The sequence below is a fragment of the Anomaloglossus baeobatrachus genome, chromosome 6, assembly GCF_048569485.1.
Source record: "Anomaloglossus baeobatrachus isolate aAnoBae1 chromosome 6, aAnoBae1.hap1, whole genome shotgun sequence".
Lineage (NCBI taxonomy): Eukaryota > Metazoa > Chordata > Amphibia > Anura > Aromobatidae > Anomaloglossus > Anomaloglossus baeobatrachus.
In genome coordinates, this window is record NC_134358.1 from 577,823,090 (window position 1) to 577,840,348 (window position 17,259).

Below are 17,259 nucleotides of genomic sequence, written 5' to 3' on the forward strand. Positions count from 1 at the left end.
ATACCGGGCACTGGGGTCTGACCTTATACCGGGCACTGGGGTCTGACCTTATACCGGGCACTGGGGTCTGATCTTATACCGGGCACTGGGATGTGACCTTATACCGGGCACTGGGGTCTGACCTTATACCGGGCACTGGGGTCTGACCTTATACCGGGCACTGGGGTCTGACCTTATACCGGGCACTGGGGTCTGACCTTATACCGGGCACTGGGTCTGACCTTATACCGGGCACTGGGGTCTGACCTTATACCGGGCACTGGGGTCTGACCTTATACCGGGCACTGGGGTCTGACCTTATACCGGGCACTGGGGTCTGACCTTATACCGGGCACTGGGGTCTGACCTTATACCGGGCACTGGGGTCTGACCTTATACCGGGCACTGGGGTCTGACCTTATACCGGGAACTGGGGTCTGACCTTATACCGGGCACTGGCGTCTGACCTTATACCGGGCACTGGGGTCTGACCTTATACCGGGCACTGGGGTCTGACCTTATACCGGGCACTGGGGTCTGACCTTATACCGGGCACTGGGCTCTGACCTTATACCGGGCACTGGGGTCTGACCTTATACCGGGCACTGGGGTCTGACCTTATACCGGGCACTGGGGTCTGACCTTATACCGGGAACTGGGGTCTGACCTTATACCGGGAACTGGGGTCTGACCTTATACCGGGAACTGGGGTCTGACCTTATACCGGGAACTGGGGTCTGACCTTATACCGGGCACTGGGGTCTGATCTTATACCGGGCACTGGGGTCTGACCTTATACCGGGCACTGGGGTCTGATCTTATACCGGGCACTGGGATGTGACCTTATACCGGGCACTGGGGTCTGACCTTATACCGGGCACTGGGATGTGACCTTATACCGGGCACTGGGGTCTGACCTTATACCGGGCACTGGGGTCTGACCTTATACCGGGCACTGGGGTCTGATCTTATACCGGGCACTGGGATGTGACCTTATACCGGGCACTGGGGTCTGACCTTATACCGGGCACTGGGGTCTGACCTTATACCGGGCACTGGGGTCTGACCTTATACCGGGCACTGGGGTCTGACCTTATACCGGGCACTGGGGTCTGACCTTATACCGGGAACTGGGGTCTGACCTTATACCGGGCACTGGCGTCTGACCTTATACCGGGCACTGGGGTCTGACCTTATACCGGGCACTGGGGTCTGACCTTATACCGGGCACTGGGGTCTGACCTTATACCGGGCACTGGGGTCTGACCTTATACCGGGCACTGGGGTCTGACCTTATACCGGGAACTGGGGTCTGACCTTATACCGGGAACTGGGGTCTGACCTTATACCGGGCACTGGCGTCTGATCTTATACCGGGCACTGGGGTCTGACCTTATACCGGGCACTGGGGTCTGATCTTATACCGGGCACTGGGATGTGACCTTATACCGGGCACTGGGGTCTGACCTTATACCGGGCACTGGGATGTGACCTTATACCGGGCACTGGGGTCTGACCTTATACCGGGCACTGGGGTCTGACCTTATACCGGGCACTGGGGTCTGATCTTATACCGGGCACTGGGATGTGACCTTATACCGGGCACTGGGGTCTGACCTTATACCGGGCACTGGGGTCTGACCTTATACCGGGCACTGGGGTCTGACCTTATACCGGGCACTGGGGTCTGACCTTATACCGGGCACTGGGGTCTGACCTTATACCGGGCACTGGGGTCTGACCTTATACCGGGCACTGGGGTCTGACCTTATACCGGGAACTGGGCTCTGACCTTATACCGGGCACTGGGATCTGACCTTATACCGGGCACTGGGGTCTTACTCTATGCGGCAGTGAGGTCTTACCTTATACCAGGCTACTGTAAGTGGAGGGCTCCCATCTATCACAGCATCAAATTGGGCTGTTTCTCCACGGTGAGTGTGGACATCTTCAATGATGACCTGCATATATGGGGGTCCTAGAAGTGGTAAACATATGTGTAGTTAGTGGTCACCTCTCCATCACGTCTATTAATATTCCTGATTTCTTCTCATCTTTATTTCCAACCATGATGCTTAACCCCAACGACTGTCCAACAATCCCACCGATCATCCATAACCACCAAACATCCCTAACCCTATCAACAGACCAACAATCCCACCGACCAGCCATAACTCCACCAAACATCCTTAATCCTATCCCGTTGCGTAAATACATGCAGTTACGCTGCCCTTTGTAGCGCAGCGTAACTGCATGCGTCCTGCGACCCCTGCACAGTCTATGGAGATTGTGCAGGGGCCGTGCGCACGTGGCGTTTTAGAGCGCAGCGCTTCGGCTACTGCCGAAGCACTGCGTAAAAAGAAGTGACATGTCACTTCTTCCGTGCGCTTTGCCGGCAGCTCCTGCTCTGTCTATGGCAGGAGCTGCAGGCAGAGCGCATGGAATCGGCTTCACTACGGACATTTCTGCAGCGATTTAAAGCGCACATGTGCTCTTCAGATCGCTGCAGAAATTTCTGCAGTGAACTGTACGCAACGTGCGCACATAGCCTATCAACTGTCCAACAGCCCCACCGACCATTCATAATCCCCCTAGCTATAACCCCACTGACCACCCATAGTCTGAGCGACCACACATAACCCCAGTTATGAAACAACTTGCCGACCATCCAACAAGCCCATCGATAATTTAAAACCCCAGCAACGATCAAACAAGCCCACCGACCATCCAACAACCCCAACGGCCATCCATAGCCCAATCAAACATCCCAAAACCCCACCGACCATCCAACATCTCCACTGACCACCTGCAAAGAGTGCTCAGAATTCCCCTCTGTGAGGGTTGCGGTGCCTTATTTTCATCCCAGAGATGGCTGCTGTAGAAACTGACACACTGATAACCCTGACAACTCTGAATGTGAGATTGTCGGGGTGGATTAACTCTACAGTGGGAGCTCTTCGTGTTGGTGACTGCATCCACTAAAACCATATTATGTATCAGTCAATCAGGATCATTGTTTCATAGGATAACCTTGAAGTTTCTTACAATGACCTTGAGGATCCTCGGACAGAGTCTCCAGGTGGCGGTGCCGTCAGTGCTCGTAATATACCATAACCCCTTCAACCATCCAACAACCCCACCAGCCATTCATAACCCCACCGAACATCCAACAACCCCACCGACCATCCAACAAACCCCCAACAAGATAAGAACCCAACAACTATCCGTAATTTTACAGAGTGGGGGGCCGAGTGCTGAGGAGCAGGGGGTAGAAAAGTCCCCACTGTTCTGCTGACCCCATAACTGCAGAGTCCAGATCTCCTCTGGTAACATCATTACAAGCACTGCGCCCACCGGAGCTTCATGGCCGAGCAGCAGCCGTACATCACCGAGCACAATGCCGAGCATCGGATGGCGTGGTGTAAAGCCGCCACCATTGGTCTCTGGAGGAGACATGTCCCGTGCAGGGATGGATCGCACTGCTCTATCTGCGTCTAATGGAGGAGTCTGGGTTTGGTGAATGGAGGACGTCATCCCCTGACTGCACTGAACCCGCTGTACAGATGGAGGAGGAGGATGTTCGGGGCTGCCCATGGCCTGATAATTTGTTTAGGAACACTCTATACGGGGGCAGTGATGATGTCTGGACCCTCGATTCGGTCATACTCAGTTTCAGTATAGCATTGCCCCTGCATCCAAATATGACATAACCCTTGCCCCTGTACACGATGCCCCCTGTACACGATGCCCCCTGTACACGATGCCCCCTGTACACGATGCCCCCTGTACACGATGCCCCCTGTACACGATGCCCCCTGTACACGATGCCCCTTGTACACGATGCCCCCTGTACACGATGCCCCTTGTACACGATGCCCCCTGTACACGATGCCCCCTGTACACGATGCCCCCTGTACACGATGCCCCTGTACACGATGCCCCCTGTACACGATGCCCCCTGTACACGATGCCCCCTGTACACGATGCCCTACACATTCCTCTCTCCTCTACGTATGTAGCTGTCACTTGCTGCTCTGGGTGCAGGGTCCCCTCTTTCTCCCTCCCCTTCCCCACATTACTGGCCCCGGCTCTGGGTGCAGGGTCCCCTCTTTCTCCCTCCCCTTCCCCACATTACTGGCCCCGGCTCTGGGTGCAGGGTCCCCTCTTTCTCCCTCCCCTTCCCCACATTACTGGCCCCGACTCTGGGTGCAGGGTCCCCTCTTTCTCCCTTCCCCACATTACCGGCCCTGGCTCTGGCTCTGGGTGCAGGGTCCCCTCTTTCTCCCTCCCCCCACATTACCGTCCCCGACTCTGGGTGCAAGGTCCCCTCTTTCTCCCTCGCCTCCCCCACATTACTGGCTCTGGGTGCAGGGTCCCCTCTTTCTCCCTCCCCTGGCTCTGGGTGCAGGGTCCCCTTTTTCTCCCTCCCTCGGCTCTGGGTGCAATGCCCCCTCTTTCTCCCTCCCCTGGCTCTGGGTGCTGGGTCCCCTTTTTCTCCCTCCCTCGGCTCTGGGTGCAGGGTCCCCTTTTTCTCCCTCCCTCGGCTCTGGGTGCTGGGTCCCCTCTTTCTCCCTCCCCCGGCTCTGGGTGCAGGGTCCCCTCTTTCCCCCGGCTCTGGGTGCAGGGTCCCCTCTTTCTCCCTTTCCTCCTCCGCCTCTAGGTGCAGGGTCCCCTCTTTCTCCCTCCCCCGGCTCTGGGTGCAGGGTCCCCTTTTTTCTCCCTCGGCTCTGGGTGCTGGGTCCCCTTTTTCTCCCTCCCTCGGCTCTGGGTGCTGGGTCCCCTTTTTCTCCCTCCCTCGGCTATGGGTGCTGGGTCCCCTCTTTCTCCCTCCCCCGGCTCTGGGTGCAGGGTCCCCTCTTTCTCCCTCCCCCGGCTCTGGGTGCAGGGCCCCCTTTTTCTCCCTCCCCTCCCCCGACTCTGGGTGCAGGGTCCCCTCTTTCTCCCTCCCCTGGCTCTGGGTGCAGGGTCCCCTATTTCTCCTTCCCCCGGCTCTGGGTGCAGGGTCCCCTCTTTCCCCCTCCCCTGGCTCTGGGTGCAGGGTCCCCTCTTTCCCCCTCCCCCGGCTCTGGGTGCAGGGTCCCCTCTTTCCCCCTCCCCCGGCTCTGGGTGCAGGGTCCCCTCTTTCCCCCTCCCCCGACTCTGGGCGCAGGGTCCCCTCTTTCCCCCTCCCCCGCCTCTGGGTGCAGGGTCCCCTATTTCTCCCTCCCCCGGCTCTGGGTGCAGGGTCCCCTCTTTCTCCCTCCCCTCCCCCGCCTCTGGGTGCAGGGTCCCCTCTTTCTCCCTCCCCTCCCACCGGCTCTGGGTGCAGGTCCCCCTCTTTCTCCCTCCCCTCCCCCGGCTCTGGGTGCAGGGTCCCCTCTTTCTCTTTCCCCTCCCCTCCCCTGGCTCTGGGTGCAGGGCCCCCTCTTTCTCCCTCCCCCTCCCCCGACTCTGGGTGCAGGGTCCCCTCTTTCCCCCTCCCCCAGCTCTGGGTGCAGGGTCCCCTCTTTCTCCCTCCCCTCCCCCGGCTCTGGGTGCAGGGTCCCCTCCTTCCCCGGCTCTGGGTGCAGGGTCCCCTCTTTCTCCCTCCCCTCCCCCGGCTCTGGGTGCAGGGCCCCCTCTTTCTCCTTCCCCTGGCTCTGGGTGCAGGGCCCCCTCTTTCTCCTTCCCCCGGCTCTGGGTGCAAGGCCCCCTCTTTCTCCCTCCCCTCCCCCGCCTCTGGGTGCAGTGTCCCCTCTTTCTCCCTCCCCTCCCCCGGCTCTGGGTGCAGGGCCCCCTCTTTCTCCCTCCCCTCCCCCGGCTCTGGGTGCAGGGTCCCCTCTTTCTCCTTCCCCTCCCCTGGCTCTGGGTGCAGGGCCCCCTCTTCTCCCTCCCTACCCCCGGCTCTGGGTGCAGGGTCCCCTCTTTCTCCTTCCCCTCCCCTGGCTCTGGGTGCAGGGCCCCCTCTTTCTCCCTCCCCTCCCCCGGCTCTGGGTGCAGGGTCCCCTCTTTCTCCTTCCCCTCCCCTGGCTCTGGGTGCAGGGCCCCCTCTTTCTCCCTCCCCTCCCCCGGCTCTGGGTGCAGGGTCCCCTCTTTCTCCTTCCCCTCCCCTGGCTCTGGGTGCAGGGTCCCCTCTTTCTCCTTCCCCTCCCCTGGCTCTGGGTGCAGGGTCCCCTCTTTCCCCCTCCCCCGGCTCTGGGTGCAGGGTCCCCTCTTTCTCCTTCCCCTCCCCCAGCTCTGGGTGCAGGGTCCCCTCTTTCCCCCTCCCCCGGCTCTGGGTGCAGGGCCCCCTCTGTCTCCCTCCCCTGGTTCTGGGTGCAGGGTGCCCTCTTTCCCCCTCTCCTCCCCCGGCTCTGGTTGCAGGGTCCCCTCTTTCCTCTTCCCCCGGCTCTGGGTGCAGGGTCCCCTCTTTCCTCCTCCCCCCGCTCTGGGTGCATGGTCCCCTCTTTCCCCCTCCCCCAGCTCTGGGTGCAGGGCCACCTCTGTCTCCCTCCCCCGGCTCTGGGTGCAGGGTCCCCTCTGTCTCCCTCCCCCGACTCTGGGTGCAGGGCCCCCTCTTTCTCCCTCCCCCGGCTCTGGGTGCAGGGCCCCCTCTTTCTCCCTCCCCCGGCTCTGGGTGCAGGGCCCCCTCTTTCTCCCTCCCCCGGCTCTGGGTGCAGGGCCCCCTCTTTCTCCCTCCCCCGGCTCTGGGTGCAAGGCCCCCTCTGTCTCCCTCCCCCAGTTCTGGGTGCAGGGTCCCCTCTGTCTCCCTCCCCCGACTCTGGGTGCAGGGCCCCCTCTTTCTCCCTCCCCCGGCTCTGGGTGCAGGGCCCCGTCTGTCTCCCTCCCCCGGTTCTGGGTGCAGGGTCCCCTCTTTCCCCCTCCCCCAGCTCTGGGTGCAGGGCCCCCTCTTTCCCCCTCCCCCGCCTCTGGGTGCAGGGTCCCCTCTTTCTCCCTCCCCTCCCCCGGCTCTGGGTGCAGGTCCCCCTCTTTCTCTCTCCCCTCCCCCGGCTCTGGGTGCAGGGTCCCCTCTTTCTCTTTCCCCTCCCCTCCCCTGGCTCTGGGTGCAGGGCCCCCTCTTTCTCCCTCCCCCTCCCCCGACTCTGGGTGCAGGGTCCCCTCTTTCCCCCTCCCCCAGCTCTGGGTGCAGGGTCCCCTCTTTCTCCCTCCCCTCCCCCGGCTCTGGGTGCAGGGTCCCCTCCTTCCCCGGCTCTGGGTGCAGGGTCCCCTCTTTCTCCCTCCCCTCCCCCGGCTCTGGGTGCAGGGCCCCCTCTTTCTCCTTCCCCCGGCTCTGGGTGCAGGGCCCCCTCTTTCTCCTTCCCCCGGCTCTGGGTGCAAGGCCCCCTCTTTCTCCCTCCCCTCCCCCGCCTCTGGGTGCAGTGTCCCCTCTTTCTCCCTCCCCTCCCCCGGCTCTGGGTGCAGGGCCCCCTCTTTCTCCCTCCCCTCCCCCGGCTCTGGGTGCAGGGTCCCCTCTTTCTCCTTCCCCTCCCCTGGCTCTGGGTGCAGGGCCCCCTCTTCTCCCTCCCTACCCCCGGCTCTGGGTGCAGGGTCCCCTCTTTCTCCTTCCCCTCCCCTGGCTCTGGGTGCAGGGCCCCCTCTTTCTCCCTCCCCTCCCCCGGCTCTGGGTGCAGGGTCCCCTCTTTCTCCTTCCCCTCCCCTGGCTCTGGGTGCAGGGTCCCCTCTTTCCCCCTCCCCCAGCTCTGGGTGCAGGGCCCCCTCTTTCTCCTTCCCCTCCCCAGGCTCTGGGTGCAGGGTCCCCTCTTTCCCCCTCCCCCGGCTCTGGGTGCAGGGCCCCCTCTGTCTCCCTCCCCTGGTTCTGGGTGCAGGGTGCCCTCTTTCCCCCTCTCCTCCCCCGGCTCTGGTTGCAGGGTCCCCTCTTTCCTCTTCCCCCGGCTCTGGGTGCAGGGTCCCCTCTTTCCTCCTCCCCCCGCTCTGGGTGCATGGTCCCCTCTTTCCCCCTCCCCCAGCTCTGGGTGCAGGGCCACCTCTGTCTCCCTCCCCCGGCTCTGGGTGCAGGGTCCCCTCTGTCTCCCTCCCCCGACTCTGGGTGCAGGGCCCCCTCTTTCTCCCTCCCCCGGCTCTGGGTGCAGGGCCCCGTCTGTCTCCCTCCCCTGGTTCTGGGTGCAGGGTCCCCTCTTTCCCCCTCCCCCAGCTCTGGGTGCAGGGCCCCCTCTTTCCCCCTCCCCCGGCTCTGGGTGCAGCGTCCCCTCTGTCTCCCTCCCCCAGCTCTGGGTGCAGGGCCCCCTCTTTCCCCCTCCCCCGGCTCTGGGTGCAGGGTCCCCTCTGTCTCCCTCCCCCAGCTCTGGGTGCAGGGCCCCCTCTTTCCCCCTCCCCCGGCTCTGGGTGCAGGCTCCCCTCTTTCCCCCTCCCCCAGCTCTGGGTGCAGGGTCCCCTCTGTCTCCCTCCCCCAGCTCTGGGTGCAGGGTCCCCTCTTTCCCCCTCCCCCGGCTCTGGGTGCAGGGCCCCCTCTGTCTCCCTCCCCCGGCTCTGGGTGCAGGGCCCCCTCTTTCTCCCTCCCCCGGCTCTGGGTGCAGGGCCCCCTCTGTCTCCCTCCCCCGGTTCTGGGTGCAGGGTCCCCTCTTTCCCCCTCCCCCAGCTCTGGGTGCAGGGCCCCCTCTTTCCCCCTCCCCCGGCTCTGGGTGCAAGGCCCCCTCTGTCTCCCTCCCCCGGTTCTGGGTGCAGGGTCCCCTCTTTCCCCCTCCCCCAGCTCTGGGTGCAGGGCCCCCTCTTTCTCCCTCCCCCGGCTCTGGGTGCAAGGCCCCCTCTGTCTCCCTCCCCCGGTTCTGGGTGCAGGGTCCCCTCTTTCCCCCTCCCCCAGCTCTGGGTGCAGGGCCCCCTCTTTCCCCCTCCCCCGGCTCTGGGTGCAGGGTCCCCTCTTTCCCCCTCCCCCGGCTCTGGGTGCAAGGCCCCCTCTGTCTCCCTCCCCCGGTTCTGGGTGCAGGCTCCCCTCTTTCCTCCTCCCCCAGCTCTGGGTGCAGGGTCCCCTCTGTCTCCCTCCCCCGGTTCTGGGTGCAGGCTCCCCTCTTTCCCCCTCCCCCAGCTCTGGGTGCAGGGTCCCCTCTGTCTCCCTCCCCCAGCTCTGGGTGCAGGGTCCCCTCTTTCCCCCTCCCCCGGCTCTGGGTGCAGGGCCCCCTCTGTCTCCCTCCCCCGGCTCTGGGTGCAAGGCCCCCTCTGTCTCCCTCCTCCGGTTCTGGGTGCAGGGTCCCCTCTTTCCCCCTGCCCCGGCTCTGGGTGCAGGGTCCCCTCTGTCTCCCTCCCCCGGTTCTGGGTGCAGGCTCCCCTCTTTCCCCCTCCCCCAGCTCTGGGTGCAGGGTCCCCTCTGTCTCCCTCCCCCAGCTCTGGGTGCAAGGCCCCCTCTGTCTCCCTCCCCCGGTTCTGGGTGCAGGCTCCCCTCTTTCCCCCTCCCCCAGCTCTGGGTGCAGGGCCCCCTCTGTCTCCCTCCCCCGGCTCTGGGTGCAAGGCCCCCTCTGTCTCCCTCCTCCGGTTCTGGGTGCAGGCTCCCCTCTTTCCCCCTCCCCCAGCTCTGGGTGCAGGGTCCCCTCTGTCTCCCTCCCCCGGTTCTGGGTGCAGGCTCCCCTCTTTCCCCCTCCCCCAGCTCTGGGTGCAGGGTCCCCTCTGTCTCCCTCCCCCAGCTCTGGGTGCAGGGTCCCCTCTGTCTCCCTCCCCCGGTTCTGGGTGCAGGCTCCCCTCTTTCCCCCTCCCCCAGCTCTGGGTGCAGGGCCCCCTCTGTCTCCCTCCCCCGGCTCTGGGTGCAAGGCCCCCTCTGTCTCCCTCCTCCGGTTCTGGGTGCAGGCTCCCCTCTTTCCCCCTCCCCCAGCTCTGGGTGCAGGGTCCCCTCTGTCTCCCTCCCCCGGTTCTGGGTGCAGGCTCCCCTCTTTCCCCCTCCCCCAGCTCTGGGTGCAGGGTCCCCTCTGTCTCCCTCCCCCAGCTCTGGGTGCAGGGTCCCCTCTTTCCCCCTTCCCCGGCTCTGGGTGCAAGGCCCCCTCTGTCTCCCTCCCCCGGCTCTGGGTGCAAGGCCCCCTCTGTCTCCCTCCTCCGGTTCTGGGTGCAGGGTCCCCTCTTTCCCCCTGCCCCGGCTCTGGGTGCAAGGCCCCCTCTGTCTCCCTCCCCCGGTTCTGGGTGCAGGGTCCCCTCTTTCCCCCTGCCCCGGCTCTGGGTGCAAGGCCCCCTCTGTCTCGCTCCCCCGGTTCTGGGTGCAGGGTCCTCTCTGTCTCCCTCCCCCGGTTCTGGGTGCAGGGTCCCCTCTTTCCCCCTCCCCCAGCTCTGGGTGCAGGGTCCCCTCTTTCCCCATCCCTCGGCTCTGGGTGCAAGGCCCCCTCTGTCTCGCTCCCCCGGTTCTGGGTGCAGGGTCCCCTCTTTCCCCCTCCCCCGGCTCTGGGTGCAGGGCCCCCTCTGTCTCCCTCCCCCGGTTCTGGGTGCAGGGTCCCCTCTTTCCCCCTCCCCCGGCTCTGGGTGCAGGGTCCCCTCTTTCCCCCTCCCCCGGTTCTGGGTGCAGGGTCCCCTCGTTCCCCCTCTCCCGCACTTACTGGCCCCCGGCTCTGGGCTCAGGTGCCGGCAGCTCCTCTTGCTGCTGCTGTGGATGATGAGGCGGCTGTGGACATCCCTCCTGCGCTGCGCCGCATCCATCTGAAGCCTGAAGACAGAGGAACGACAGCTATTTATACCGGGATGTGACTGAGGCGGCATCTGCTCCATCCTACAACACTACGAGAGGCCGCTCCGGAGGAGACAAAGGGGTTAATGCGGCCCCCCCACACTGAAAGATTAAAACTGCCGGGACCCCCAACCTGCACAGCCAAAAAATCCATAATAATGGCAACGTGCACAGACTCACCGATGATACACTATTATACGTCAGGGCTTAAAGGAACAGGAACCCCATACAAGTAGCTCCAGAAATCTTTGGCCGGTAACGAATCTTCGTGATTTCAGCTCTGCAGCCACTGTTTGTGATGTAAAATGTAACTAAGTCGAGGTTTCATTAAAGGGGATGAACAAAAATCTCCAGTGAAACGTTTAGAAATAGCGGCCATTTTTCTACAAAGTCTCCTCATTTCAGGGGCTCAGAAGTAACTGGACAAAGTGACTTTCCCATAAATAAAATGTTCACGTTTCACCCTTTGCAGCAACGACTGAAGTCTTCCAGCCAAGTGTGGAGACACAAGGGTCAGCGGGTGCTCTCCTGTGGAGACACGGGGGTCAGTGGGTGCTCTCCTGTGGAGACACGAGGGTCAGCGGGTGCTCTCCTGTGGAGACACGAGGGTCAGTGGGTGCTCTCCTGTGGAGACGCGAGGGTCAGCGGGTACTCTCCTGTGGAGACACGAGGGTCAGTAGGTGCTCTCCTGTGGAGACACGAGGGTCAGTAGGTGCTCTCCTGTGGAGACACGAGGGTCAGTAGGTGCTCTCCTGTGGAGACGCAAGGGTCAGTGGGTGATCTCCTGTGGAGACGCGAGGGTCAGCGGGTGCTCTCCTGTGGAGACACGAGGGTCAGTAGGTGCTCTCCTGTGGAGACACGGGGGTCAGCGGGTGCTCTCCTGTGGAGACACAAGGGTCAGGGGGTGCTCTCCTGTGGAGACACGAGGGTCAGTGGGTGCTCTCCTGTGGAGACGCGAGGGTCAGCGGGTGCTCTCCTGTGGAGACACGAGGGTCAGTAGGTGCTCTCCTGTGGAGACGCAAGGGTCAGTGGGTGATCTCCTGTGGAGACGCGAGGGTCAGCGGGTGCTCTCCTGTGGAGACACGAGGGTCAGTAGGTGCTCTCCTGTGGAGACACGGGGGTCAGCGGGTGCTCTCCTGTGGAGACACAAGGGTCAGGGGGTGCTCTCCTGTGGAGACACGAGGGTCAGTGGGTGCTCTCCTGTGGAGACACGAGGGTCAGTGGGTGCTCTCCTGTGGAGACACGAGGGTCAGTGGGTGCTCTCCTGTGGAGACACGAGGGTCAGTGGGTGCTCTCCTGTAGAGACACGGGGGTCAGTGGGTGCTCTCCTGTGGAGACACGAGGGTCAGTGGGTGCTCTCCTGTGTAGACACAGGGGTCAGTGGGAGCTCTCCTGTGGAGACACAGGGGTCAGTAGGTGCTCTCCTGTGGAGACACGGGGTCAGTGGTGCTCTCCTGTGGAGACACGGGGGTCAGTGGGTGCTCTCCTGTGGAGACACAAGGGTCAGCGGGTGTTCTCCTGTGGAGACACAAGGGTCAGTGGGTGCTCTCCTGTGGAGACACAAGGGTCAGTGGGTGCTCTCCTGTGGAGACGCGAGGGTCAGTGGGTGCTCTCCTGTGGAGACGCAAGGGTCAGTGGGTGCTCTCCTGTGGAGACACTGGGGTCAGTGGGTGCGCTCCTGTGGAGACTTGGGGGTCAGTGGGTGCTCTAGTGTGGAGACACGAGGGTCAGCGGGTGCTCTAGTGTGGAGACATGAGGGTCAGCGGGTGCTCTCGTGTGGAAACACGAGGGTCAGCGGGTGCTCTCGTGTGGAAACACGAGGGTCAGCGGGTGCTCTCGTGTGGAAACACGAGGGTCAGCGGGTGCTCTCGTGTGGAGACACGTGGGTCAGCGGGTGCTCTCGTGTGGAGACACGTGGGTCAGCGGGTGCTCTCGTGTGGAGACATGAGGGTCAGCGGGTGCTCTCGTGTGGAGACACGAGGGTCAGTGGGTGCTCTTGTCCGCTGGCCTGGCTCTCTTTACAAAGACCGCATGGACCAGGACTCGTACCACTGAACGGTCACACTCCTTCCCTGTGGGTAGTAGAACACTACTCAGACACCACAGGGTGAAGGAACCACACATTGGTGAGACTTTATTGGTCATCAACAGGCAACACCATACTACTGGAACCGAAGCTCCTCAGCTGAGGTAACGTAGAATATCTCAAGTGAAGCAGTTCTGTGATCCCCTACTACTGGAACCGAAGCTCCTCAGCTGAGGTTATATAAAATATCTTTTTGGTGAGAAAAGTAAGGCCATCTTACACCACTCAGTTCTCTTACAGGATTGGTTGGAGATGGCTGCTCTCTTATTGGTCGCCAGTTCAATCCGATGACATCATTTTCCTCTGACCTATGTAGTCAGAAAAGCTGAGGCTATACACATTTACAGACCATAGAGCTATCCACATCTATCCACACTGGCCGCTCCTATAAGATCCGCAGTCAACCAGAGACTGTGTCCATGGCACGAGCTGCCGAGGTACCGTTGATCCCCTGGGGTTGCCCTCTGTTGGCTACCTACCAGCGTGTGTGTCTATCGCCATCTCCTGTGGCTTTAGTAAAGTGTCAATACCCGTTCTACTTTGGTCCTCAAGCCAAGGGATCAGTACCTTTGGTCCAGTGGATCCATCAACCCCTTGCTCACCCCACGAGCATAACAATTTGCCAAGGCTATGGAGACCGCTGGCCTCAGTGCCGCTTAATACACCGGCCTGCAACAAGAGGTGGTTCGGCAACGTGAGCAACAGGACTGGATGCTGAGTCCTCTTCGGTCAATGGATACCCACTTTCAAGTCATGTCCCTGTCGAATGCGATACTAGCTTTGTTACCTACTCCAGCAACAAATCCGGCTCAAAGTTCCAGTCTACGCCTCTTGTCCTCTCCATGGTTTGACTGTGATCCCCAATTATGCAGAGGCTTCATAAACCAGTGCTCCCTGCACTTCGAGCTGTTGCCGCATCTGTCTTTGGATCGGGCTAAAGTGGCCTTTATGATGTTGCACCTGAGTGGTGAAGCCCTGGCTTGGATCAACCCACTGCGGGAGAGAAATGATCTAATCATCCAGAACCTTCCGTTCTTCTTGGAGACGGGTAACGAACCAGGTTGAGCTTCTTTGGCCACATCCTCACTGCTCAGACTCCACCAAGGGAGCCTCACCAAAGGCCAATATGCTGTCTGGTTCCGCACCCTGTCTTTTGGGCTGGAATAAGGACGCACCGGTGGCAATATTCTGGGAAGGATTGTCTGGAAGGATAAAGGAAGAACTGGCAGGTCAGGATGTGCTATCTTCTCTGGACGGCCTTAGTATCAATGACTATCGGAATCTACCTTGGGTTCCAAGAACGATCCAGAAAGCTGAACATGGAGAAAAGGTTGTTGCGCTTGGTTCCTTCATTCCAGTGGTCCATCATGCCACTATCTGTAACCTCCATTGCTTACTCCGAGCCCATGTAGGTAGATCAAGTGAGATCCACCGCACCAGTGAGGGGTGCTTCTACTGCAGAGGTCCAACACACCTGATCTGTCCAAAGAAGCTAGAAAACTGTCCAGTCTAGGGTCAGTAGGAGAGGCCACCCTAGGTAAGAGCAAGTCCACTCCACCCTTTCATATGATCATGTCCATGACAAGTGGAGTCACCCGATTCTCCAAAATTGTCTTACTTGACTCTGGTGCCTACGGCAATTTCATTCAGCAAGCCACTGTGGATTGGTATCAGATTCCCGTCCTTCAGCTGCAAACTCCCATTGCTGTGGATGGAAAGCCCCTGTCCGAGGCTACCCAATTAATCACCAAGCAAGTTGTCCTCCAGATGGGAATGCTGCATAAAATCACGTGTTACCGGGAATGTCGCATCTACTGTTACTGGGCCTGCAATGGCTTTGGAAGTATGAACCCGTTTTGGACTGGATATGCGGAGAGGTACTCTGGTGGGGACACTCCTACTATTAAAGCTATCTCGTTTCCATACAACCTGTATGGACGCCTGTGAGACCCACTAATCTTCCCGGAGCTGCCATCTGCCTACTGGGCCTACACGGACTTTTGAACAAAAAAGAGGCTGAGACCGTACAGGCCGTATGCCTGTTCTATCGACGTCCTTCCTGTTTACTCTCCTTCTCACGGTTGTATCTACCCTCTGTCTCAGGCTGAGAACCAAGCCATGTCCAAGTACATTAAGGAGCATTTGGCAAGAGGATTCATCCAAAAGTCCTCCTCACCAGCAGGTGCCAGATTAAGCTTGTAAAGAAAAAGGGTGCGTCTCTTTGGTCATGTATTGACTATAGGGGTCTCAACCAAATCAAGGTTAAGAATAAATTCTGCTGATGCTTATACCAGTATTGTTTGACCAGATGCGAGGTTCCAGGGTTTTCTCCAAGCTTGACCTCCCATGGTGCATACAACCTTGTCTGTATATGGTCGGGTGACGAATGGAAGACTGCCTTCAACACCCGTAATGGCCACTATGAGTATCAGGTAATGCCACTCGGGCTCAGTAAGGTTCCGGCAGTCTTCCAGGAATTTGTCAACAATGGTTTTCAGAGATCTGCTCTACTCATGTGTGGTAGTGTACCTTAGCAACACCTTGGTGTTTTCTCCCGATCTGCCCACACTCAGGAGAGATGTTCGCCAGGTGCTGCAGAGACTAAGGGAGAATGTCAAATACGAGAAGTGCCTCTTTGAGCAGTCTTCTCTGCCTTTCCTCGGCTGCATAATCAAAGTTTGGAAAGCGATCCAGCAGTTTCTTGGTTTTTACCAATTATTATTGGCAGTTCATCCCACAATTTTCATCCCGGATTCTTCTCACCTCAGGTCTGACCCATAAGGGGGTGAATCCAAAGATGTGGGTCTCAGAAGCAGAAGATGCGTTTGTCGCTCTCAAGCAGTTCTTCTCTTTGGCTCCAGCACTGCATAGATGGGAGATTGGTAAGCAGCTCATCCTGGAAGTGGATGCTTCATCCTCCAATGCCGGTGTGGTCCTCATGCAGAAGTCTGCTGCGGGTAAGACAGTAGCTTTTGGATTTTTTTTCCAGGGCCTTCTCTCCTGCTGAGCGCAACTACTTGATTGGCGACTGAGAACTGCTGGCGATCAAGATGGTTATGGAAGAATGGCGATATCTGCTGGAGGGAGAACTTGGCCTACCTACAGTTGGCTCAGATGTTGAATCCATGCCAAGTCAGTTGTTATTGTTTTTTGCCCGCTTCGACTTTGTTCTGCATTTATGCCAAGTTGAAAAGAACATTGAGGCTCATGCGATGTCTCCGTCGTTTCTGTTGGGCAACCAAGAGGAAGAGCCTCAGCATCTTATCGAGCCTTCCTTGATACTTTTGGTGGATCCCATTGACATGTCTCGAGTAAGATGTTCATTACTAAAGCAGAACGGAATTGAGTTTTTCAGTGGGATCATTCCTCCAAGTGGGCCAGTCATGCTGGACAGAACAAGTACTGTCAGCTGATCTCTCGCCATTATTGGTTGCCAATGCTGCGACAAGATGTTCTGGAATTTGTTTCGGCTTGTTCCTCATGTGCCTGCAACAAGACTCCAAAGAAGCTTCCTGCTGGGCGACTGCTTCCTCTACCGATGCCATCTGCTCCTTGACAACATATTTTTATGGAAGCTTTCCGGTTGAGCTGCCATCTGAATAGTAGTAGACAGCTTTTTTACTAAAATGGCCCATTTCACGCCTCTGACCTGTTTGCCCTCTGCACCAGTGGTCACTGAGCACATCTTCCGGCTGCATGGTCTACCATTCCACTTTGTGTCATACAGAGGTGTCCAGTTTACGTCTCGGTTCTGGATGGGCATCTGCAAGCTGCTGGATGTCACCTTGGGCTTCTCAACGGTCTCCAACTGCACTCCAAAGGCAAAGTGGAACTGGTGAATCTGATCCTGACGAACTTACTGCGGCACTTTGCCAACTAGCACCATAGTTCCTTCCATGGGTGGAGTTTTCGTATAACAATCGAGTGAGTCCCATGCCAAATCTGCATTTCACATAGTGTGTAGACAGCTACCTAGAATCTCGTTTCCAGTGGCACTCACCTCATGCAATCTTGCGGCCTATTCCCTCAAAACTTTCTCTGATATCTCAGTGGAGATGAAGTTCTCCGTGGAGCAGTCTTCCATCTGTATGAAGAGACAAACGGACAAAATATGCATTAATCCCTCCTTTATTCCGACCCACAAGGTATGGCTCTCTTCCAGATATGTCCGCCTCAAGTTGCCTTCCTACAAGTTGGATCCTCGCTTTATCGGTCCCTTCGAGGTGCTCCAGCGGATTAATGAGAAGTCCTACAAGTTGAAGCACCCAGCCTCCTTGTTTATCATCAACTCATTCCATGTGTCTCTCCTCAAGCTCGTCATGTTGAGCCAATACTACAGAGATCCAGGTTCCTCGCCTCCTCCGGTCAATGATAAAGAAACCTTTGATGTAAAATCCATCCTTGCTGTGAAAAGGGTCTGAGGTAAAACCTATTTCTTAATAGACTGGAAGGGGTTAGGACCTGAGGAGAGATCATGGGAGCCAAGGGAGAATATTAATAATGCCTTGGATTCCAGGAAAAGGGGAATTGTAATGGGGATGCTGTAAAACTCGTGTCGGCATTCCAGCGCTGTCCTGCCCTTCTCCCTTGGCGGGGATGCTGG

At 59.4% G+C, this 17,259-nt stretch overlaps 1 protein-coding gene across 18 annotated transcripts in view; it reads right to left on the reverse strand.

The window, feature by feature from the left end:
• OBSCN (obscurin, cytoskeletal calmodulin and titin-interacting RhoGEF) overlaps window positions 1-17,259 on the reverse strand; it is an 882,373-nt gene that overhangs the window by 156,433 nt on the left and 708,681 nt on the right. For all 18 annotated transcript variants that reach the window (XM_075315914.1, XM_075315911.1, XM_075315913.1 and 15 more), the window contains 2 exons: window positions 10,443-10,549; window positions 1,845-1,957 (listed from right to left, as the gene is read on the reverse strand). In XM_075315914.1, the coding sequence (XP_075172029.1) occupies window positions 1,845-1,957; window positions 10,443-10,549 (220 nt within the window). The remainder of the gene's footprint in view (window positions 1-1,844; window positions 1,958-10,442; window positions 10,550-17,259) is intronic.